Here is a 26194-nt window from a genome sequence, read left to right as displayed (position 1 = left end):
ATGATTAAGGAGATCCATATCACCCCGCCATATAAATAAAACATCATCGATGTATCGCCACCATTGAACCAGGTTTGCCTCCCAGCCATGTCCCCGCCATACCATCTGATCTTCCCACCTAGCCATGAAGATGTTGGCATAGCTGGGGGCAAACCTGGTTCCCATGGCGGTGCCCACATCTTGTACATAAAAATTGCCATCAAAGTTAAAATAATTGTTTCCGAGTATATATTCTATACCCTCCACAATAAACGATTGTAAACCGTCTTCCATATTAGTCTTTTCCAAAGTTTGCTTGATAGCAGAAATTCCATCGCAGTGTTTTATAATAGTGTATAAAGATGTTACATCTGCGGTCACTAAACATAAATTTTCATCCCACACTACCTCTTTTAATTTGTTTAATACATCCTTGGTATCTTTTAAGTGTGACCTATTTTCTGTCACTAAAGGTTGTAGGTGGTGGTCGATGAATGCAGATAAGTTTGCCGAGATGCTATTTGTACCAGCAACAATTGGTCTGCCGGGGGGGTTTGTGGCATTTTTGTGAACTTTCGGCAGTAAATATAGTACCGGTATTGAAAATTCACTATTTATCAAAAAGTCTGAAGTCTCTTTATTGATGGTTCCCTTATCAACATATTTATCTATAAGGGTTTTCAAACTTGTAAAGATTTTATTTGATGGATCGGAACGGAGTTTGTGGTAAGTTTGACCATCGTTAAGTTGTCTTAAAACTTCATTCACATACATATTTTTGTTTAAAATAACAATCCCCCCCCCCTTATCAGCAGGTTTTATTATAATTTCGGTGTTCTTCTGCAATCCTTCCAGTGCTTCCCTTTCCTTTTTAGTCAAATTATGTTTATGAGAAGGGAGATTCTTTTTAAGTTCGTTAATTTCTTCATTAACGATTTTGTGGAAAGCTTCTATGAAGCAACCTTTTACATGCTGAGGATTAAATGTGGAGGGTTTTTTAAAAAGATTGGGTATATATGTATCGGAGTTATCTGATGGATCTTTGTTCGCAAAGAACTTTTTTAAGGTAAGCTTGCGGACAAATTTATTTATATCAATATATAAATCGAAGAAGTTAAGTTGATTGCTAGGGGCAAATTTCATGCCCTTTTGCAATACAGCCTCCTCTTCTTTTGATAGAACATGATCGCTCAGATTAAAAATTTTGGTTAGGGTTTCTGGTTCACTCATAGTTTCTGCGAATTTAGGTGTCGGTTTTTTATTATTACGCATTCTTTTGCGCTGTCCACCTCTTTTTCCGCGTGTTGTTTTGGTTTTGGCTGATGGATTTAAGGTCTCCGCCACGGTGGGCGGGTACGTCCTAAAAAAGAGGGGGTACTAGGAGTATCTGGTGGGTTATCTAGAGCATCAAAACGGTTGTTTGTAACTATGTTCTCTGTCCAAACGTTTTGTCTTCCCCTAACTGTGGGTCTTTGTCGCTCTGGATATACATTATCCTGTTTTCGGCTATCCCAATTTCTGAAGGTAATTTTTGGATGATTCCAATTTTCATTTTTTCTCCTTCTATTAGTCTCCGTATGTTGCGGAGTTCGATTTTTGTCTTGGTTATATTTCGTAACCTGACTATATAGTGGTTTATTTGGAATTTGGGTATCATAATGCTGTTTTTTAACATGCATTTTCTTAGGAGTTCTATGGTTTTTCTGTATGGGTCTAGATTTATACATTCTCTCTGATGTCCCTGGACCGGGTCTATCAGATTCTGTTTCATCTATCCCTTGTTCCCTTAATTTAAGGTCCCTCAGAAATTTTTTCTGTTTTTTAGCCATAAGTGTTTTTTCGTTACTTTTTATTTGGTTTCTAGTTCTTTCTTCTAAATCCTTAAATTCTTTTTGATCTTTAAAGGGGTCTAGGAGTGGTTTTAATTTTTGTATTTCCTTATCTAAACTTTCCATCTCTTGTTTCCTTTCTGATATTATTAATTCCATCAGTGAGGTGGAGCATGTATATAATATTTTATCCCAATTTTTTATAAACGTATCATTTTTCCCGGGAAATGACGCTTTCTTTTGGATTTGTAATCCCTTTGGGATAAGTTTAGATGTTATATATTTTTCTAATGATACAATCTCCCACCAAAGTCTATTTTCCTTTAGTAGGGTTTGTTCCATTTTTGACATAATATTTTCTAATGTGTCATCAACAATTTCAATACATTCGCCGCCCTCTATAGGGAATACTGTATTAATATGGTTCTGACGGGTGGTTCTGTGATTATACATGACTGCAGCCTAGAACAATTTTCTAGCAGTGAGAAATGCAAACTCGAAAAAGGGTATAGAAAAGTCCCAAGGCGCAGTTACGAAGTCCTTGCTGCCACAATATTGATGGAGATTCACTGCAGTTTTTTTCTCCTTTGGTCAATTTTGGAAAGAAATAATATTGGCGGCGCTTGACTCCGATGATGGTGGATTCGAAGGGGGAAAGAATTTATACAGGATAAATAATCAGTAGGTTCTTATTCAGAGCCACATCTGAATCAATCCATAGGACAGGAAATAAGGATGCGTACTTTTTACTCACAATTGGAGTGGTAAGCAAACTCCTATCTGGGTTTCTTTATGACAGGACGTATGGTTGAAGTTTTTCCCTGTCCCGATGTCCCTCGTTGTAAATATCATACAAATTCAAATGGGAAAAGAAGTGAAAGAACCGTAAGTGGGTGGTCACAATTTCAAATCTGCTAGATGGAGGATAGCGGGGACCAATAATGCGTACCCGACTTACACAGAAGTATGTGTTCACATGTGCATAAAGGTTTCTTTTATCAGGGATCACCAAATTATGTGAGGATCTGCCAATAGTAAGTGCGTACCGTACTTACGGTGCACAGCGCGATGATACTCCTATCTGGGTTTCTTTATAGTAGGACGTATGGTTGTGGTTGGTCCCTATCCAGATGTTTTCTCGTTATGAATATCATGCAAATTCAAGTAGAAAAAAGGAGGACCATGAGTGAGTGGTCACTATTTTTAAAAAAACCAGATGGAGGATAGCGGGGATAAAAAGATTCCGTACCCGACTTACACAAAAGCATAAATACACGTGTGCATAAAGGTTTCTTTAATCGGGATCACCAAAGTTTGTGAGGATCTGTCAATAACATGTGCGTACCGTACTTACGGTGCACAATACAATAGTACTCCTATCTGGGTTTCTTTTCACACAATCTCCTCTATATGTTCTTAGCAGCAAGCTTCAGATCTCAAGCAGTGCATACAAACAAAGAGTGGAGACCGTCTTAATATGGAATCGTGCTTTTATTGCTATACAAGCCAATTTTTACACAGATAAAAAGAAAATAAAATAAAATACCTGAAGAATGTCCTTATGGCAATAAGGACATATAGAATGAAGGGGCTCAGTCACTCTGTTTGCCAACGCGTTTCGACAGACTCCGCTGTCTTTTTCAAGGCTACAGAGTGACTGACACTGTGCCTGGTTTTATACTATACTGGGTAACTTGCTTGATGACGCACTTCCGGTTTGGACATCGTGCGTAAAATGAGTATTTCTACTACAATTTTATGTAGCTTATTGGGCGGGTGATCTTAGCGCAAGTACAAGGAATCCACCAATTTCACTTGTGGATCCTTTAGCGCTTTATAACTATACAAACAGGCACCGCCGTCTGTTTACTTCCGGTCTTTGAGACGCAAGGAAGTGACGTGCGGTATCTGTATGGACCGCAAGTCCCGTTTCGAAATACCGGAACTGACGTAGCGCTACCTCTATGGAGCGCACGCTTCCTGTGCCTTGGAACGCAAATCTGTTTATGCAGACGGGTTGCTATGTGTAAGTTCCACCTCCAATCTTAGCGCTTATTTAATCAGGAGGCACAGTTACAAATCCAATTTAGATGGAGCTGTATTTTAGATCTAATTCTAATGTAAACAAAACACTTTTGGAAGGTTATTATTATCCACTAATAAAGTGCATTTAATTAAATAATTTAAAGTGCATCATTGTTGATCTGAATATTAAAAATTATATATAGCTATCACCCAGTATGTATAGCTCCTTACAGGATATATAGTACATTAAAAACAATTAAAAATATACAATATTAAGGTAAAAAAGTCATAAAATATATGAAATATGTAGAATGTAAAAAGACTGTAGCCCTATAACATCTAGGATAAAAACCATTTTAATTCAAATTCATGATTAAGACCATTGGGTGACAGTGAATTGAGGTCATAAATCCAGCGCATCTCTTTTTTTGCTAACTGGATATCTCTGTTTTTATGACGCCAATCGGTTTTGACCCACTCTAATGCCCAAAAACCAGTTAGATGTTTGCAAGAGCTTTCATGTGTATCTCTAAAATGTAATGAGAATGGGTGATCCGGGAAGCCTTTTTTAATATTTCTTACATGCTCCGAGAGGCGGATTTTAAGGCTTCTGGTGGTCTTCCCTACGTACAATTTATTACATGAACACCTAATTGCATAAATGACATAGGTGGAATTGCATGTGACGAACTGTTTGTATTTAAAAACCCGGTCATTCAATTTAACTTCTGCATATTTGTTGCAGGGGGCGGGGCATACCTTGCACATGGAACAGTCACCGCACCGGTAAAAGCCCTTGTTCCGAATAAAGCCACCCATTGGTTTATCTATATAGGCACTAGAGACCAGTTGGTCCCTAAGGTTTGGGGCCCTTCTATATATAAATTTGGGCCTTTCTGGCAATATATTATTCAGAACAGGGTCTTTTAAAAGTAGATCCCAATTCCTTTTGAAAATGGTTTCCACTGATTTGTGATATCCAGTATATTGAGTATTAAACGCCAATTGATGCTTAACGGCATTTGTGCTTGAGGGTTGTGGTCTGGCTTCTAAAAGTGTCTCCCGTTCCACTTTTTTCGTTTCCTCTAAAGCTTTGTCGAGTAGGGCTGGTTTATATCCCTTTCTCAGGAATTTATTAGTCATAATATCCGCGTTACCCTCAAAATCATTGGTCTTAGAACAGTTCCTTTTCAACCTGATATATTGTCCCTTAGGAACATTAGTGAGCCAACTGTTTAAATGGTTGCTGCTAGGATCTATATAGGTATTTGAATCGGATGGTTTGGTATAATTGGTGGTTTCAAGTTTATTATTATCTATATAGATCCTGAGGTCCAGAAAATTCACCTCTTTTTTATTTATGTTAAATGTAAGATGAATATTGAGTGTATTGGAGTTGAGAAACTCGCAAAAATGATTAAGGAGATCCATATCACCCCGCCATATAAATAAAACATCATCGATGTATCGCCACCATTGAACCAGGTTTGCCTCCCAGCCATGTCCCCGCCATACCATCTGATCTTCCCACCTAGCCATGAAGATGTTGGCATAGCTGGGGGCAAACCTGGTTCCCATGGCGGTGCCCACATCTTGTACATAAAAATTGCCATCAAAGTTAAAATAATTGTTTCCGAGTATATATTCTATACCCTCCACAATAAACGATTGTAAACAGTCTTCCATATTAGTCTTTTCCAAAGTTTGCTTGATAGCAGAAATTCCATCGCAGTGTTTTATAATAGTGTATAAAGATGTTACATCTGCGGTCACTAAACATAAATTTTCATCCCACACTACCTCTTTTAATTTGTTTAATACATCCTTGGTATCTTTTAAGTGTGACCTATTTTCTGTCACTAAAGGTTGTAGGTGGTGGTCGATGAATGCAGATAAGTTTGCCGAGATGCTATTTGTACCAGCAACAATTGGTCTGCCGGGGGGGTTTGTGGCATTTTTGTGAACTTTCGGCAGTAAATATAGTACCGGTATTGAAAATTCACTATTTATCAAAAAGTCTGAAGTCTCTTTATTGATGGTTCCCTTATCAACATATTTATCTATAAGGGTTTTCAAACTTGTAAAGATTTTATTTGATGGATCGGAACGGAGTTTGTGGTAAGTTTGACCATCGTTAAGTTGTCTTAAAACTTCATTCACATACATATTTTTGTTTAAAATAACAATCCCCCCCCCCCTTATCAGCAGGTTTTATTATAATTTCGGTGTTCTTCTGCAATCCTTCCAGTGCTTCCCTTTCCTTTTTAGTCAAATTATGTTTATGAGAAGGGAGATTCTTTTTAAGTTCGTTAATTTCTTCATTAACGATTTTGTGGAAAGCTTCTATGAAGCAACCTTTTACATGCTGAGGATTAAATGTGGAGGGTTTTTTAAAAAGATTGGGTATATATGTATCGGAGTTATCTGATGGATCTTTGTTCGCAAAGAACTTTTTTAAGGTAAGCTTGCGGACAAATTTATTTATATCAATATATAAATCGAAGAAGTTAAGTTGATTGCTAGGGGCAAATTTCATGCCCTTTTGCAATACAGCCTCCTCTTCTTTTGATAGAACATGATCGCTCAGATTAAAAATTTTGGTTAGGGTTTCTGGTTCACTCATAGTTTCTGCGAATTTAGGTGTCGGTTTTTTATTATTACGCATTCTTTTGCGCTGTCCACCTCTTTTTCCGCGTGTTGTTTTGGTTTTGGCTGATGGATTTAAGGTCTCCGCCACGGTGGGCGGGTACGTCCTAAAAAAGAGGGGGTACTAGGAGTATCTGGTGGGTTATCTAGAGCATCAAAACGGTTGTTTGTAACTATGTTCTCTGTCCAAACGTTTTGTCTTCCCCTAACTGTGGGTCTTTGTCGCTCTGGATATACATTATCCTGTTTTCGGCTATCCCAATTTCTGAAGGTAATTTTTGGATGATTCCAATTTTCATTTTTTCTCCTTCTATTAGTCTCCGTATGTTGCGGAGTTCGATTTTTGTCTTGGTTATATTTCGTAACCTGACTATATAGTGGTTTATTTGGAATTTGGGTATCATAATGCTGTTTTTTAACATGCATTTTCTTAGGAGTTCTATGGTTTTTCTGTATGGGTCTAGATTTATACATTCTCTCTGATGTCCCTGGACCGGGTCTATCAGATTCTGTTTCATCTATCCCTTGTTCCCTTAATTTAAGGTCCCTCAGAAATTTTTTCTGTTTTTTAGCCATAAGTGTTTTTTCGTTACTTTTTATTTGGTTTCTAGTTCTTTCTTCTAAATCCTTAAATTCTTTTTGATCTTTAAAGGGGTCTAGGAGTGGTTTTAATTTTTGTATTTCCTTATCTAAACTTTCCATCTCTTGTTTCCTTTCTGATATTATTAATTCCATCAGTGAGGTGGAGCATGTATATAATATTTTATCCCAATTTTTTATAAACGTATCATTTTTCCCGGGAAATGACGCTTTCTTTTGGATTTGTAATCCCTTTGGGATAAGTTTAGATGTTATATATTTTTCTAATGATACAATCTCCCACCAAAGTCTATTTTCCTTTAGTAGGGTTTGTTCCATTTTTGACATAATATTTTCTAATGTGTCATCAACAATTTCAATACATTCGCCGCCCTCTATAGGGAATACTGTATTAATATGGTTCTGACGGGTGGTTCTGTGATTATACATGACTGCAGCCTAGAACAATTTTCTAGCAGTGAGAAATGCAAACTCGAAAAAGGGTATAGAAAAGTCCCAAGGCGCAGTTACGAAGTCCTTGCTGCCACAATATTGATGGAGATTCACTGCAGTTTTTTTCTCCTTTGGTCAATTTTGGAAAGAAATAATATTGGCGGCGCTTGACTCCGATGATGGTGGATTCGAAGGGGGAAAGAATTTATACAGGATAAATAATCAGTAGGTTCTTATTCAGAGCCACATCTGAATCAATCCATAGGACAGGAAATAAGGATGCGTACTTTTTACTCACAATTGGAGTGGTAAGCACACTCCTATCTGGGTTTCTTTATGACAGGACGTATGGTTGAAGTTTTTCCCTGTCCCGATGTCCCTCGTTGTAAATATCATACAAATTCAAATGGGAAAAGAAGTGAAAGAACCGTAAGTGGGTGGTCACAATTTCAAATCTGCTAGATGGAGGATAGCGGGGACCAATAATGCGTACCCGACTTACACAGAAGTATGTGTTCACATGTGCATAAAGGTTTCTTTTATCAGGGATCACCAAATTATGTGAGGATCTGCCAATAGTAAGTGCGTACCGTACTTACGGTGCACAGCGCGATGATACTCCTATCTGGGTTTCTTTATAGTAGGACGTATGGTTGTGGTTGGTCCCTATCCAGATGTTTTCTCGTTATGAATATCATGCAAATTCAAGTAGAAAAAAGGAGGACCATGAGTGAGTGGTCACTATTTTTAAAAAAACCAGATGGAGGATAGCGGGGATAAAAAGATTCCGTACCCGACTTACACAAAAGCATAAATACACGTGTGCATAAAGGTTTCTTTAATCGGGATCACCAAAGTTTGTGAGGATCTGTCAATAACATGTGCGTACCGTACTTACGGTGCACAATACAATAGTACTCCTATCTGGGTTTCTTTTCACACAATCTCCTCTATATGTTCTTAGCAGCAAGCTTCAGATCTCAAGCAGTGCATACATACAAACAAAGAGTGGAGACCGTCTTAATATGGAATCGTGCTTTTATTGCTATACAAGCCAATTTTTGCACAGATAAAAAGAAAATAAAATAAAATACCTGAAGAATGTCCTTATGGCAATAAGGACATATAGAATGAAGGGGCTCAGTCACTCTGTTTGCCAACGCGTTTCGACAGACTCCGCTGTCTTTTTCAAGGCTACAGAGTGACTGACACTGTGCCTGGTTTTATACTATACTGGGTAACTTGCTTGATGACGCACTTCCGGTTTGGACATCGTGCGTAAAATGGGTATTTCTACTACAATTTTATGTAGCTTATTGGGCGGGTGATCTTAGCGCAAGTACAAGGAATCCACCAATTTCACTTGTGGATCCTTTAGCGCTTTATAACTATACAAACAGGCACCGCCGTCTGTTTACTTCCGGTCTTTGAGACGCAAGGAAGTGACGTGCGGTATCTGTATGGACCGCAAGTCCCGTTTCGAAATACCGGAACTGACGTAGCGCTACCTCTATGGAGCGCACGCTTCCTGTGCCTTGGAACGCAAATCTGTTTATGCAGACGGGTTGCTATGTGTAAGTTCCACCTCCAATCTTAGCGCTTATTTAATCAGGAGGCACAGTTACAAATCCAATTTAGATGGAGCTGTATTTTAGATCTAATTCTAATGTAAACAAAACACTTTTGGAAGGTTATTATTATCCACTAATAAAGTGCATTTAATTAAATAATTTAAAGTGCATCATTGTTGATCTGAATATTAAAAATTATATATAGCTATCACCCAGTATGTATAGCTCCTTACAGGATATATAGTACATTAAAAACAATTAAAAATATACAATATTAAGGTAAAAAAGTCATAAAATATATGAAATATGTAGAATGTAAAAAGACTGTAGCCCTATAACATCTAGGATAAAAACCATTTTAATTCAAATTCATGATTAAGACCATTGGGTGACAGTGAATTGAGGTCATAAATCCAGCGCATCTCTTTTTTTGCTAACTGGATATCTCTGTTTTTATGACGCCAATCGGTTTTGACCCACTCTAATGCCCAAAAACCAGTTAGATGTTTGCAAGAGCTTTCATGTGTATCTCTAAAATGTAATGAGAATGGGTGATCCGGGAAGCCTTTTTTAATATTTCTTACATGCTCCGAGAGGCGGATTTTAAGGCTTCTGGTGGTCTTCCCTACGTACAATTTATTACATGAACACCTAATTGCATAAATGACATAGGTGGAATTGCATGTGACGAACTGTTTGTATTTAAAAACCCGGTCATTCAATTTAACTTCTGCATATTTGTTGCAGGGGGCGGGGCATACCTTGCACATGGAACAGTCACCGCACCGGTAAAAGCCCTTGTTCCGAATAAAGCCACCCATTGGTTTATCTATATAGGCACTAGAGACCAGTTGGTCCCTAAGGTTTGGGGCCCTTCTATATATAAATTTGGGCCTTTCTGGCAATATATTATTCAGAACAGGGTCTTTTAAAAGTAGATCCCAATTCCTTTTGAAAATGGTTTCCACTGATTTGTGATATCCAGTATATTGAGTGTTAAACGCCAATTGATGCTTAACGGCATTTGTGCTTGAGGGTTGTGGTCTGGCTTCTAAAAGTGTCTCCCGTTCCACTTTTTTCGTTTCCTCTAAAGCTTTGTCGAGTAGGGCTGGTTTATATCCCTTTCTCAGGAATTTATTAGTCATAATATCCGCGTTACCCTCAAAATCATTGGTCTTAGAACAGTTCCTTTTCAACCTGATATATTGTCCCTTAGGAACATTAGTGAGCCAACTGTTTAAATGGTTGCTGCTAGGATCTATATAGGTATTTGAATCGGATGGTTTGGTATAATTGGTGGTTTCAAGTTTATTATTATCTATATAGATCCTGAGGTCCAGAAAATTCACCTCTTTTTTATTTATGTTAAATGTAAGATGAATATTGAGTGTATTGGAGTTGAGAAACTCGCAAAAATGATTAAGGAGATCCATATCACCCCGCCATATAAATAAAACATCATCGATGTATCGCCACCATTGAACCAGGTTTGCCTCCCAGCCATGTCCCCGCCATACCATCTGATCTTCCCACCTAGCCATGAAGATGTTGGCATAGCTGGGGGCAAACCTGGTTCCCATGGCGGAACACCGAAATTATAATAAAACCTGCTGATAAGGGGGGGGGGGATTGTTATTTTAAACAAAAATATGTATGTGAATGAAGTTTTAAGACAACTTAACGATGGTCAAACTTACCACAAACTCCGTTCCGATCCATCAAATAAAATCTTTACAAGTTTGAAAACCCTTATAGATAAATATGTTGATAAGGGAACCATCAATAAAGAGACTTCAGACTTTTTGATAAATAGTGAATTTTCAATACCGGTACTATATTTACTGCCGAAAGTTCACAAAAATGCCACAAACCCCCCCGGCAGACCAATTGTTGCTGGTACAAATAGCATCTCGGCAAACTTATCTGCATTCATCGACCACCACCTACAACCTTTAGTGACAGAAAATAGGTCACACTTAAAAGATACCAAGGATGTATTAAACAAATTAAAAGAGGTAGTGTGGGATGAAAATTTATGTTTAGTGACCGCAGATGTAACATCTTTATACACTATTATAAAACACTGCGATGGAATTTCTGCTATCAAGCAAACTTTGGAAAAGACTAATATGGAAGACGGTTTACAATCGTTTATTGTGGAGGGTATAGAATATATACTCGGAAACAATTATTTTAACTTTGATGGCAATTTTTATGTACAAGATGTGGGCACCGCCATGGGAACCAGGTTTGCCCCCAGCTATGCCAACATCTTCATGGCTAGGTGGGAAGATCAGATGGTATGGCGGGGACATGGCTGGGAGGCAAACCTGGTTCAATGGTGGCGATACATCGATGATGTTTTATTTATATGGCGGGGTGATATGGATCTCCTTAATCATTTTTGCGAGTTTCTCAACTCCAATACACTCAATATTCATCTTACATTTAACATAAATAAAAAAGAGGTGAATTTTCTGGACCTCAGGATCTATATAGATAATAATAAACTTGAAACCACCAATTATACCAAACCATCCGATTCAAATACCTATATAGATCCTAGCAGCAACCATTTAAACAGTTGGCTCACTAATGTTCCTAAGGGACAATATATCAGGTTGAAAAGGAACTGTTCTAAGACCAATGATTTTGAGGGTAACGCGGATATTATGACTAATAAATTCCTGAGAAAGGGATATAAACCAGCCCTACTCGACAAAGCTTTAGAGGAAACGAAAAAAGTGGAACGGGAGACACTTTTAGAAGCCAGACCACAACCCTCAAGCACAAATGCCGTTAAGCATCAATTGGCGTTTAATACTCAATATACTGGATATCACAAATCAGTGGAAACCATTTTCAAAAGGAATTGGGATCTACTTTTAAAAGACCCTGTTCTGAATAATATATTGCCAGAAAGGCCCAAATTTATATATAGAAGGGCCCCAAACCTTAGGGACCAACTGGTCTCTAGTGCCTATATAGATAAACCAATGGGTGGCTTTATTCGGAACAAGGGCTTTTACCGGTGCGGTGACTGTTCCATGTGCAAGGTATGCCCCGCCCCCTGCAACAAATATGCAGAAGTTAAATTGAATGACCGGGTTTTTAAATACAAACAGTTCGTCACATGCAATTCCACCTATGTCATTTATGCAATTAGGTGTTCATGTAATAAATTGTACGTAGGGAAGACCACCAGAAGCCTTAAAATCCGCCTCTCGGAGCATGTAAGAAATATTAAAAAAGGCTTCCCGGATCACCCATTCTCATTACATTTTAGAGATACACATGAAAGCTCTTGCAAACATCTAACTGGTTTTTGGGCATTAGAGTGGGTCAAAACCGATTGGCGTCATAAAAACAGAGATATCCAGTTAGCAAAAAAAGAGATGCGCTGGATTTATGACCTCAATTCACTGTCACCCAATGGTCTTAATCATGAATTTGAATTAAAATGGTTTTTATCCTAGATGTTATAGGGCTACAGTCTTTTTACATTCTACATATTTCATATATTTTATGACTTTTTTACCTTAATATTGTATATTTTTAATTGTTTTTAATGTACTATATATCCTGTAAGGAGCTATACATACTGGGTGATAGCTATATATAATTTTTAATATTCAGATCAACAATGATGCACTTTAAATTATTTAATTAAATGCACTTTATTAGTGGATAATAATAACCTTCCAAAAGTGTTTTGTTTACATTAGAATTAGATCTAAAATACAGCTCCATCTAAATTGGATTTGTAACTGTGCCTCCTGATTAAATAAGCGCTAAGATTGGAGGTGGAACTTACACATAGCAACCCGTCTGCATAAACAGATTTGCGTTCCAAGGCACAGGAAGCGTGCGCTCCATAGAGGTAGCGCTACGTCAGTTCCGGTATTTCGAAACGGGACTTGCGGTCCATACAGATACCGCACGTCACTTCCTTGCGTCTCAAAGACCGGAAGTAAACAGACGGCGGTGCCTGTTTGTATAGTTATAAAGCGCTAAAGGATCCACAAGTGAAATTGGTGGATTCCTTGTACTTGCGCTAAGATCACCCGCCCAATAAGCTACATAAAATTGTAGTAGAAATACCCATTTTACGCACGATGTCCAAACCGGAAGTGCGTCATCAAGCAAGTTACCCAGTATAGTATAAAACCAGGCACAGTGTCAGTCACTCTGTAGCCTTGAAAAAGACAGCGGAGTCTGTCGAAACGCGTTGGCAAACAGAGTGACTGAGCCCCTTCATTCTATATGTCCTTATTGCCATAAGGACATTCTTCAGGTATTTTATTTTATTTTCTTTTTATCTGTGCAAAAATTGGCTTGTATAGCAATAAAAGCACGATTCCATATTAAGACGGTCTCCACTCTTTGTTTGTATGCACTGCTTGAGATCTGAAGCTTGCTGCTAAGAACATATAGAGGAGATTGTGTGAAAAGAAACCCAGATAGGAGTACTATTGTATTGTGCACCGTAAGTACGGTACGCACATGTTATTGACAGATCCTCACAAACTTTGGTGATCCCGATTAAAGAAACCTTTATGCACACGTGTATTTATGCTTTTGTGTAAGTCGGGTACGGAATCTTTTTATCCCCGCTATCCTCCATCTGGTTTTTTTAAAAATAGTGACCACTCACTCATGGTCCTCCTTTTTTCTACTTGAATTTGCATGATATTCATAACGAGAAAACATCTGGATAGGGACCAACCACAACCATACGTCCTACTATAAAGAAACCCAGATAGGAGTATCATCGCGCTGTGCACCGTAAGTACGGTACGCACTTACTATTGGCAGATCCTCACATAATTTGGTGATCCCTGATAAAAGAAACCTTTATGCACATGTGAACACATACTTCTGTGTAAGTCGGGTACGCATTATTGGTCCCCGCTATCCTCCATCTAGCAGATTTGAAATTGTGACCACCCACTTACGGTTCTTTCACTTCTTTTCCCATTTGAATTTGTATGATATTTACAACGAGGGACATCGGGACAGGGAAAAACTTCAACCATACGTCCTGTCATAAAGAAACCCAGATAGGAGTGTGCTTACCACTCCAATTGTGAGTAAAAAGTACGCATCCTTATTTCCTGTCCTATGGATTGATTCAGATGTGGCTCTGAATAAGAACCTACTGATTATTTATCCTGTATAAATTCTTTCCCCCTTCGAATCCACCATCATCGGAGTCAAGCGCCGCCAATATTATTTCTTTCCAAAATTGACCAAAGGAGAAAAAAACTGCAGTGAATCTCCATCAATATTGTGGCAGCAAGGACTTCGTAACTGCGCCTTGGGACTTTTCTATACCCTTTTTCGAGTTTGCATTTCTCACTGCTAGAAAATTGTTCTAGGCTGCAGTCATGTATAATCACAGAACCACCCGTCAGAACCATATTAATACAGTATTCCCTATAGAGGGCGGCGAATGTATTGAAATTGTTGATGACACATTAGAAAATATTATGTCAAAAATGGAACAAACCCTACTAAAGGAAAATAGACTTTGGTGGGAGATTGTATCATTAGAAAAATATATAACATCTAAACTTATCCCAAAGGGATTACAAATCCAAAAGAAAGCGTCATTTCCCGGGAAAAATGATACGTTTATAAAAAATTGGGATAAAATATTATATACATGCTCCACCTCACTGATGGAATTAATAATATCAGAAAGGAAACAAGAGATGGAAAGTTTAGATAAGGAAATACAAAAATTAAAACCACTCCTAGACCCCTTTAAAGATCAAAAAGAATTTAAGGATTTAGAAGAAAGAACTAGAAACCAAATAAAAAGTAACGAAAAAACACTTATGGCTAAAAAACAGAAAAAATTTCTGAGGGACCTTAAATTAAGGGAACAAGGGATAGATGAAACAGAATCTGATAGACCCGGTCCAGGGACATCAGAGAGAATGTATAAATCTAGACCCATACAGAAAAACCATAGAACTCCTAAGAAAATGCATGTTAAAAAACAGCATTATGATACCCAAATTCCAAATAAACCACTATATAGTCAGGTTACGAAATATAACCAAGACAAAAATCGAACTCCGCAACATACGGAGACTAATAGAAGGAGAAAAAATGAAAATTGGAATCATCCAAAAATTACCTTCAGAAATTGGGATAGCCGAAAACAGGATAATGTATATCCAGAGCGACAAAGACCCACAGTTAGGGGAAGACAAAACGTTTGGACAGAGAACATAGTTACAAACAACCGTTTTGATGCTCTAGATAACCCACCAGATACTCCTAGTACCCCCTCTTTTTTAGGACGTACCCGCCCACCGTGGCGGAGACCTTAAATCCATCAGCCAAAACCAAAACAACACGCGGAAAAAGAGGTGGACAGCGCAAAAGAATGCGTAATAATAAAAAACCGACACCTAAATTCGCAGAAACTATGAGTGAACCAGAAACCCTAACCAAAATTTTTAATCTGAGCGATCATGTTCTATCAAAAGAAGAGGAGGCTGTATTGCAAAAGGGCATGAAATTTGCCCCTAGCAATCAACTTAACTTCTTCGATTTATATATTGATATAAATAAATTTGTCCGCAAGCTTACCTTAAAAAAGTTCTTTGCGAACAAAGATCCATCAGATAACTCCGATACATATATACCCAATCTTTTTAAAAAACCCTCCACATTTAATCCTCAGCATGTAAAAGGTTGCTTCATAGAAGCTTTCCACAAAATCGTTAATGAAGAAATTAACGAACTTAAAAAGAATCTCCCTTCTCATAAACATAATTTGACTAAAAAGGAAAGGGAAGCACTGGAAGGATTGCAGAAGAACACCGAAATTATAATAAAACCTGCTGATAAGGGGGGGGGGATTGTTATTTTAAACAAAAATATGTATGTGAATGAAGTTTTAAGACAACTTAACGATGGTCAAACTTACCACAAACTCCGTTCCGATCCATCAAATAAAATCTTTACAAGTTTGAAAACCCTTATAGATAAATATGTTGATAAGGGAACCATCAATAAAGAGACTTCAGACTTTTTGATAAATAGTGAATTTTCAATACCGGTACTATATTTACTGCCGAAAGTTCACAAAAATGCCACAAACCCCCCCGGCAGACCAATTGTTGCTGGTACAAATAGCATCTCGGCAAACTTATCTGCATTCATCGACCACCACCTACAACCTTTAGTGACAGAAAATAGGTCACACTTAAAAGATACCAAGGATGTATTAAACAAATTAAAAGAGGTAGTGTGGGATGAAAATTTATGTTTAGTGACCGCAGATGTAACATCTTTATACACTATTATAAAACACTGCGATGGAATTTCTGCTATCAAGCAAACTTTGGAAAAGACTAATATGGAAGACGGTTTACAATCGTTTATTGTGGAGGGTATAGAATATATACTCGGAAACAATTATTTTAACTTTGATGGCAATTTTTATGTACAAGATGTGGGCACCGCCATGGGAACCAGGTTTGCCCCCAGCTATGCCAACATCTTCATGGCTAGGTGGGAAGATCAGATGGTATGGCGGGGACATGGCTGGGAGGCAAACCTGGTTCAATGGTGGCGATACATCGATGATGTTTTATTTATATGGCGGGGTGATATGGATCTCCTTAATCATTTTTGCGAGTTTCTCAACTCCAATACACTCAATATTCATCTTACATTTAACATAAATAAAAAAGAGGTGAATTTTCTGGACCTCAGGATCTATATAGATAATAATAAACTTGAAACCACCAATTATACCAAACCATCCGATTCAAATACCTATATAGATCCTAGCAGCAACCATTTAAACAGTTGGCTCACTAATGTTCCTAAGGGACAATATATCAGGTTGAAAAGGAACTGTTCTAAGACCAATGATTTTGAGGGTAACGCGGATATTATGACTAATAAATTCCTGAGAAAGGGATATAAACCAGCCCTACTCGACAAAGCTTTAGAGGAAACGAAAAAAGTGGAACGGGAGACACTTTTAGAAGCCAGACCACAACCCTCAAGCACAAATGCCGTTAAGCATCAATTGGCGTTTAATACTCAATATACTGGATATCACAAATCAGTGGAAACCATTTTCAAAAGGAATTGGGATCTACTTTTAAAAGACCCTGTTCTGAATAATATATTGCCAGAAAGGCCCAAATTTATATATAGAAGGGCCCCAAACCTTAGGGACCAACTGGTCTCTAGTGCCTATATAGATAAACCAATGGGTGGCTTTATTCGGAACAAGGGCTTTTACCGGTGCGGTGACTGTTCCATGTGCAAGGTATGCCCCGCCCCCTGCAACAAATATGCAGAAGTTAAATTGAATGACCGGGTTTTTAAATACAAACAGTTCGTCACATGCAATTCCACCTATGTCATTTATGCAATTAGGTGTTCATGTAATAAATTGTACGTAGGGAAGACCACCAGAAGCCTTAAAATCCGCCTCTCGGAGCATGTAAAAAATATTAAAAAAGGCTTCCCGGATCACCCATTCTCATTACATTTTAGAGATACACATGAAAGCTCTTGCAAACATCTAACTGGTTTTTGGGCATTAGAGTGGGTCAAAACCGATTGGCGTCATAAAAACAGAGATATCCAGTTAGCAAAAAAAGAGATGCGCTGGATTTATGACCTCAATTCACTGTCACCCAATGGTCTTAATCATGAATTTGAATTAAAATGGTTTTTATCCTAGATGTTATAGGGCTACAGTCTTTTTACATTCTACATATTTCATATATTTTATGACTTTTTTACCTTAATATTGTATATTTTTAATTGTTTTTAATGTACTATATATCCTGTAAGGAGCTATACATACTGGGTGATAGCTATATATAATTTTTAATATTCAGATCAACAATGATGCACTTTAAATTATTTAATTAAATGCACTTTATTAGTGGATAATAATAACCTTCCAAAAGTGTTTTGTTTACATTAGAATTAGATCTAAAATACAGCTCCATCTAAATTGGATTTGTAACTGTGCCTCCTGATTAAATAAGCGCTAAGATTGGAGGTGAAACTTACACATAGCAACCCGTCTGCATAAACAGATTTGCGTTCCAAGGCACAGGAAGCGTGCGCTCCATAGAGGTAGCGCTACGTCAGTTCCGGTATTTCGAAACGGGACTTGCGGTCCATACAGATACCGCACGTCACTTCCTTGCGTCTCAAAGACCGGAAGTAAACAGACGGCGGTGCCTGTTTGTATAGTTATAAAGCGCTAAAGGATCCACAAGTGAAATTGGTGGATTCCTTGTACTTGCGCTAAGATCACCCGCCCAATAAGCTACATAAAATTGTAGTAGAAATACCCATTTTACGCACGATGTCCAAACCGGAAGTGCGTCATCAAGCAAGTTACCCAGTATAGTATAAAACCAGGCACAGTGTCAGTCACTCTGTAGCCTTGAAAAAGACAGCGGAGTCTGTCGAAACGCGTTGGCAAACAGAGTGACTGAGCCCCTTCATTCTATATGTCCTTATTGCCATAAGGACATTCTTCAGGTATTTTATTTTATTTTCTTTTTATCTGTGCAAAAATTGGCTTGTATAGCAATAAAAGCACGATTCCATATTAAGACGGTCTCCACTCTTTGTTTGTATGCACTGCTTGAGATCTGAAGCTTGCTGCTAAGAACATATAGAGGAGATTGTGTGAAAAGAAACCCAGATAGGAGTACTATTGTATTGTGCACCGTAAGTACGGTACGCACATGTTATTGACAGATCCTCACAAACTTTGGTGATCCCGATTAAAGAAACCTTTATGCACACGTGTATTTATGCTTTTGTGTAAGTCGGGTACGGAATCTTTTTATCCCCGCTATCCTCCATCTGGTTTTTTTAAAAATAGTGACCACTCACTCATGGTCCTCCTTTTTTCTACTTGAATTTGCATGATATTCATAACGAGAAAACATCTGGATAGGGACCAACCACAACCATACGTCCTACTATAAAGAAACCCAGATAGGAGTATCATCGCGCTGTGCACCGTAAGTACGGTACGCACTTACTATTGGCAGATCCTCACATAATTTGGTGATCCCTGATAAAAGAAACCTTTATGCACATGTGAACACATACTTCTGTGTAAGTCGGGTACGCATTATTGGTCCCCGCTATCCTCCATCTAGCAGATTTGAAATTGTGACCACCCACTTACGGTTCTTTCACTTCTTTTCCCATTTGAATTTGTATGATATTTACAACGAGGGACATCGGGACAGGGAAAAACTTCAACCATACGTCCTGTCATAAAGAAACCCAGATAGGAGTTTGCTTACCACTCCAATTGTGAGTAAAAAGTACGCATCCTTATTTCCTGTCCTATGGATTGATTCAGATGTGGCTCTGAATAAGAACCTACTGATTATTTATCCTGTATAAATTCTTTCCCCCTTCGAATCCACCATCATCGGAGTCAAGCGCCGCCAATATTATTTCTTTCCAAAGTGGGCACGGCACACGTTTACACATAGTCACTGTTGACCATTAGTGGACCTAGACGGGATGCAGTTAGAATCCCGGTGGTCAAAATCCCGACGCCGGATTCCAGACCGCCGAAATCCCGACCCTTTCTCCCTCTATGGGTGTAAATTAGTGGCGAGCCGGCAAGGGGGGGTGATCCACGTCCCCCTTGTCGGGATTTTGACCGCCGGGATTTCGTACCAAACCCACCTAGACATTGTCTATACACTGACTGCATACTCCAATTACACTATCCTTAACCCTGTGAGTGCCAAGGGAATTTGTCAAAATAGGTGTGAAGATTGGCAAAAAATCCTTTTATTTGGCACTGTGAGACATCCTCAAAATATGAATTAATAATATATCAGCGCCGCTCACAGCGACTGTTCTTTTTTGGGTGCAATATTTAACTAAACTTCAATGAATTGACTCGGCTGTATTTGTATTCATTTATACTAAAAGAACGCGGCGATGCTGCCGCTTTTAGCGGATATTTTGAGGATCGCTCACAGCAACGTTGGCACTCAAAGGGTTAAACTGCATCTCTGAAATACAGCTGGAAAAAATGCCAGTGTGACTGGCTGTAACTTATATAAAATGTCTACGACATGGCAGGGGATTTCCAACTAAGGAGGAGAAGGAATGTCTGTAGGAAGGGGAGACTTATTGTAATACAATGTTTGCCTAGTTCATGAAAATCATCCATTATTTTTTGGGAAACCAAATGGAGTAATACTGTTACATTATCTAAAATGATTTTAGGCTAATGATTTTGGATGAACTGCTCTACAATTTAGAAAGAGAGTTTTCATTTATTTCTTAATCACCAATCACACTACACGGTGCATCACAGAAAATACGTAATCATTCACAGTAACCCCTGCCCCAGTGAGCTTACGGTTCAAAGACTAGGGGGAAATGTATTCCACTTCACATGTGATGTTGCTATGGGCAGCCAATCAGAATCTACTACTTATTTATTAACCCTCTAGAACAGGGGTGGGGAATCTCCGGCCCGCGGGCCGGATACGGCCCCCGCACCCAGTATGTCTGGCCCGCCCGCCTATATTACTTTTTAAACAGCCACCCTCCCGGCTATATTGCCGATTAATCAGCCACCCACCCACCAATATTACTGAAGTATCAGCCGCCCGCCTATATTACATACCAGCCGCCGGGGATGGCTGCTGCCGCTGGGGAGATGTGCATAAGACGCGCCCGCCAATCACTGCCGGCGCATCACCTCCACAGCCACGGTGATTGGCGGGCGCGTCTCCCCAGCAGCAGCAATCCCCGGCGCCTGGTATGTAATATAGGCAGGCCGGCGGCTGGCTGATACATCAGTAATATAGGTGGGCGGCTGATACATCAATAATATAGCCGGGCGGGTGGCGGGGGAGATGTGCAGAAGACGCGCCCGCCAATGCTGCTTCTCTCACCCTCCCTTCCCCAGTGACTGACAAATCCAGGGGTTGTCATTTACCCCTGGATTCATCCCCAAACAGGTTAATGTGATTATGTCTGATTCTCATAATCAGACATAATCACATTAACCTGTTTGGGGGTGACACCCCCCCTTCCTCCACACTGTCACTTTTTATGGTGTCTCTGCACATGTATATGTCGCTGCCCTGTGTATAATGCCCACATGTATATGCCGCTGCCCTGTGTATAATGCCCACGTGTATATGTCGCTGCCCTGTGTATAATGCCCACGTGTATATGCCGCTGCCCTGTGTATAATGCCCACATGTATATGTCGCTGTCAGTGTGTATAATGCCCACATTTATATGCCGCTGTCAGTGTGTATAATGCCCACATGTATATGCCGCTGCCCTGTGTATAATGCCCACGTGTATATGCCGCTGCCCTGTGTATAATGCCCACGTGTATATGCCGCTGCCGTGTATAATGCCCACGTGTATATGCCGCTGCCCTGTGTATAATGCCCACGTGTATATGCCGCTGCCCTGTGTATAATGCCCACGTGTATATGTCGCTGCCCTGTGTATAATGCCCACGTGTATATGTCGCTGCCCTGTGTATAATGCCCACATGTATATGCCGCTGCCCTGTGTATAATGCCCACGTGTATATGCCGCTGCCCTGTGTATAATGCCCACGTGTATATGCCGCTGCCCTGTGTATAATGCCCACGTGTATATGCCGCTGCCCTGTGTATAATGCCCACATGTATATGCCGCTGCCCTGTGTATAATGCTCACATGTATATGTCGCTGCCCGTGTGTATTATGCCCACATGTATATGTCGCTGTCAGTGTGTATAATGCCCACATTTATATGCCGCTGTCAGTGTGTATAATGCCCACATGTATATGCCGCTGCCCTGTGTATAATGCCCACATGTATATGCCGCTGCCCTGTGTATAATGCCCACGTGTATATGCCGCTGCCCTGTGTATAATGCCCACGTGTATATGCCGCTGCCCTGTGTATAATGCCCACGTGTATATGCCACTGCCCTGTGTATAATGCCCCCGTGTATATGCCGCTGCCCTGTGTATAATGCCCACATGTATATGCCGCTGCCAGTGTGTATTATGCCCACATGTATATGCCGCTGCCAGTGTGTATTATGCCCACATGTATATGCCGCTGCCCGTGTGTATTATGCCCACATGTATATGCCGCTGCCAGTGTGTATTATGCCCACATGTATATGCCGCTGACCTGTGTATAATGCCCACGTGTATATGCCGCTGCTCATGTGTATAATGCCCACATGTATATGCCGCTGACCTGTGTATAATGCCCACATGTATATGCCGCTGACCTGTGTATAATGCATACGCGTATATACCGATAATTGATAATTTTTATATGGCCCCCGAAGGGTTTTCAAATTTTCCAAATGGCCCTCGGTAGAAAAAAGGTTCCCCACCTCTGCTCTAAAAGATAGTAGAAGATAGTAGACAGGATCTCATTGGCTGCCCATAGCAAAATCACATGTAAAGTAGAATACACAGCTTAGTAAATTTCTCCCTAGGTGTCCACTTTGGCAGAAAACAATTAATTTCCGAGCATGTGATTGTATTGCGGAAGACAGAAACACCTGGGTTAAACCCACAGTAACCTGAGGGGAAAAATCCAGCTTCTTATATAACAAGTAAACCAATTACTTATATAACTGCACAATGTTAAATACAAAATATAGGCACTGGGTAAAAAACAGCAATTACACTTAGGCCCTGATTCTGGTGGACTCAGCAAGCTGCGAAGCTCGCAGCTTACCAAGTCCCAGAGGGCGTGGCACATCGCCCAACGAATAGCCACCGCATCCCCTCGCATGTCCCGCTGGTGGAGACATACGACCCAGGCCCACCACCCCACTGCTCTGTGCGAACGGTCCTGGGACTATGTAAGTAGCCAAGTCCATTCGCCAAGAGAGCCTGCACATGCACATGATTGTGGACGCGGGGGGAGCGAATGATACAGAATGACCCCCTTAACGCAAGATGCTGTGTTCTGGCCAAGATCGAATAAGCTCAATATTGTTAGCTAGATCAGGAAATACCACCAGCCCATCTAACACACAATGGTTGCCATGGTAATGCATCTCACTACTAATGAGATATTCATTATTTCTTGTTAAACACATCACATACTAATACAATTTGAAATATATATTTTATACACACAGATATAAATATTATGTATGTGGAAGCTTTGTAAAGAAAATATTGATGCACGTACATTGAAGTTGTAGAATCCTATTACAGGAAATGTGTAAAGGAGAAGATTTCTCGAATATCAAGCACTTACTAAGGAAGAATTTAGATTTCTGTGCAAGTAAACACTTCCGGGGCTGGTTAGGGAGACTTCTTTTGCCAGTTGTCGATCAGTGATAATCCCAAATTGGATTGTTTCTATGTAATCTGAAAAGAGATCCCCATCAGAGATGTAAGTGACTGCTGGCACACAGTAAGTATGGTACAGCATTTCTATACTGTATGTATATCATACTCTGTATTTTCTTATGGCTTACTGTCAAGTTCATATACATTCGTACAGAAAGGGACCAAGGGCGATGAAGAGGTGTTTACACATCCGACGAAAGGAATGGAAAGAAATGATGATAAAGGTTAGAACCTTAATGATAGGGAAATAATCTTTATCACAACAAGCCTTGAAAAAGACAGGTTATCCTGTCGAAACGCGTTGGCAGGAGAGGAGCCTTGCTGTACTGCCTTGGGGAGTTTCACCACTTGCATGCGGTTATGATTGGGGTATAAGGCCAATACCCCAGTCACCAGGTACCGTGCTTCTTCCATCTGGTGTTCCCCATTTCTCTGTTTTTACACCAATAAATGTGTACACCCCTTTCCTAAAAGAGGCCTTTTTGTCTTTTATATGATGCAAATTATGGATTCATATTGCTATTGAGAGACCTGGGTCCCTTTCCCTAAGTAAAGAAACCTTTATGCGCCTGTACCAGCAATTCCGACTTGTGAGTACGGTACGCATCCGGTTATCCAAATCCACCTGTGGTGAAATCCCCTAGTGTTGCAAAAGATACCTTTATGAGCACAAAATTTCAATCTTGAGCGTGAGTACGGGTACGCTACTGAAGAACCCTCTCCCGTGTTGTGATAAAGATTATTTCCCTATCATTAAGGTTCTAACCTTTATCATCATTTCTTTCCATTCCTTTCGTCGGATGTGTAAACACCTCTTCATCGCCCTTGGTCCCTTTCTGTACGAATTGCATCCACGTGGGGTTGAGTGGTGACCCCTTCTTTCGGACCGGCAGAAGAAGAGTGACTGCGCCTTGGGACTGATTACTCTTTGTTTGTTTGTAAAGTTCATATACATCTTAACAATTAAAAGGAGGGTCATTCAGAAATATATAATGTATATTTATACAGTGAGCAGGCAAACATATCATTCACACCCTTAAGTTACATATGGTTGTACATTTTGCCCAGATCGCAATGCATGGTTTTTATTCCAGATACCAAAACTAATATACTGATTATTCAGCACACACTTCACCACCTGGAAGGTTAAAAAAATTAAAACCCTCCCCTGCTCTCCCCACTGCCCCCCCCCCCAACATGCATTAGGTCAACATGGTCAAAAGGGCGACTGCATAGATCAGCATGCATTTTTTAGTACTTGTTTCCTAGCACGGCGCCCCCCGATTTTGATCGAAGTGCATCTTATCACATCGCATGCAATATAGCGTCATGCAATGCGACTTTTAACCCCTTCCTGACAGAGCTAGTTTTGGCGTTCCTGACAGAGCCATTTTTTTCAAATCTGACATCTCTCACTTAAGTGGGGATAACTTTTTTTTGCTTTTACTTATCCCAGTGATTTTGAGATTGTTTTTTCGTGACACATTGTACTTCAAATTAGTGGTAAATTTGGGTCGATACAGTCTGTGTTTTTTTGTGAAAAATACCAAAATGTCGTGAAAAAATGGAAAATTTAGCGATTTGCAAAATGTTAAATTTTCTGCTTGTGAGACAAATAATCATACCACTCAAAATAGTTAATAACTAACATAGACCATATGTCTACTTTATATTTCCATCATTATTTCAACTTCCTTTTAATTTTTTTGGACACTAGGAGGCTTACAATATGAATAGCAAATTCTCAAATTTTCAAGAAAATTTCAAACACTGATTTTTTTAGGGACCAGTTCAGTTCTGATGTGACTTTGAGGGACTTGTATGTGAGACACCCCCATAAATGATGCCATTTCAAAAACTGCACCCCTCACAGTATTCAAAACAGCATTTTGGAAGTTTGTTAACCCTTTAGGTGTTTCACAGGAATTAAAACAAAGTGTAGGTGAAATTTCAAAATTTCATTTTTTTTGCAGAGTTTCAATTTTAATACATTTTTCTAACGAATACAGTAGATTTTACTAGAGAAATGTGACTAAAAATTGATTCCCCCAATTCTTTGGTTTTCATAAATATCCTATATGTGGCCCTAGTGTGCACGGTGACCAAACCACAGGCTTCATAATAGAAGGAGCACCTACTTGATTTTGGAGCCTCCTTTTTATGAGATTACTTTTTAGGCACCATGTAGGTTTCTAGGCACCATAAGATGCTAAAAGTTAGGAACCCCCCCACAAGTGACCCCATTTTGCAAACTACACCCTTCAGGGAATTCATCTAGGGGTATAGTGTACATTTCAAACCCCCAGGGGTTTCACCAATTGTGGTACAACTGGGCAGTGAAAATAAAAAAAAAAAAATTTTCATTTTCACAGCTCAGTTGTATCAAAATTGGTGAAACCCCTGGGGGTTTGCAATGTACACTATACCCCTTGATGAATTCCCTGAAGGGTGTAGTTTGCAAAATGGGGTGACTTGTGGGGGGGTTCCACTGTATTGGTGCAACATAGCACCCACCATTCATTCCACCAAAATCTGTGCTGCAAAATCCAAAAATCACTCCTTCCCTTCTGAGTCCTGCCATGCACCCAACTGGTATTTTTTGGTCACATGTGAGGCATTGCCGTACTCGGGAGAAATTGGGGCACAGATTTTGGGGTGCTTTGTATCCTTCATTCCTTGTGAAAATGAAAAATTTTGAGCCAGATCTGCATATTTGTGTAAAAAAAT

At 39.5% G+C, this 26194-nt stretch overlaps 1 protein-coding gene across 2 annotated transcripts in view; it reads right to left on the bottom strand.

The window, feature by feature from the left end:
• TXNDC11 (thioredoxin domain containing 11) overlaps positions 1–26194 on the bottom strand; it is a 94404-nt gene that overhangs the window by 24139 nt on the left and 44071 nt on the right. Inside the window, exon 6 of one of the 2 annotated variants that reach the window (XM_083153338.1) lies at positions 23373–23485. The exons of the other annotated variant lie outside the window; for it this stretch is intronic. Coding sequence (XP_083009464.1) covers positions 23373–23485 — 113 coding nt within the window. The remainder of the gene's footprint in view (positions 1–23372; positions 23486–26194) is intronic. 2 annotated transcript variants of the gene reach the window in all.

Source organism: Crinia signifera, chromosome 7 (genome assembly GCF_055691185.1).
Source record: "Crinia signifera chromosome 7, ASM5569118v1, whole genome shotgun sequence".
NCBI lineage: Eukaryota > Metazoa > Chordata > Amphibia > Anura > Myobatrachidae > Crinia > Crinia signifera.
The sequence above is the reverse complement of the archived record's forward strand: the minus strand, read 5'-3'. Positions and strand labels throughout refer to the sequence as shown.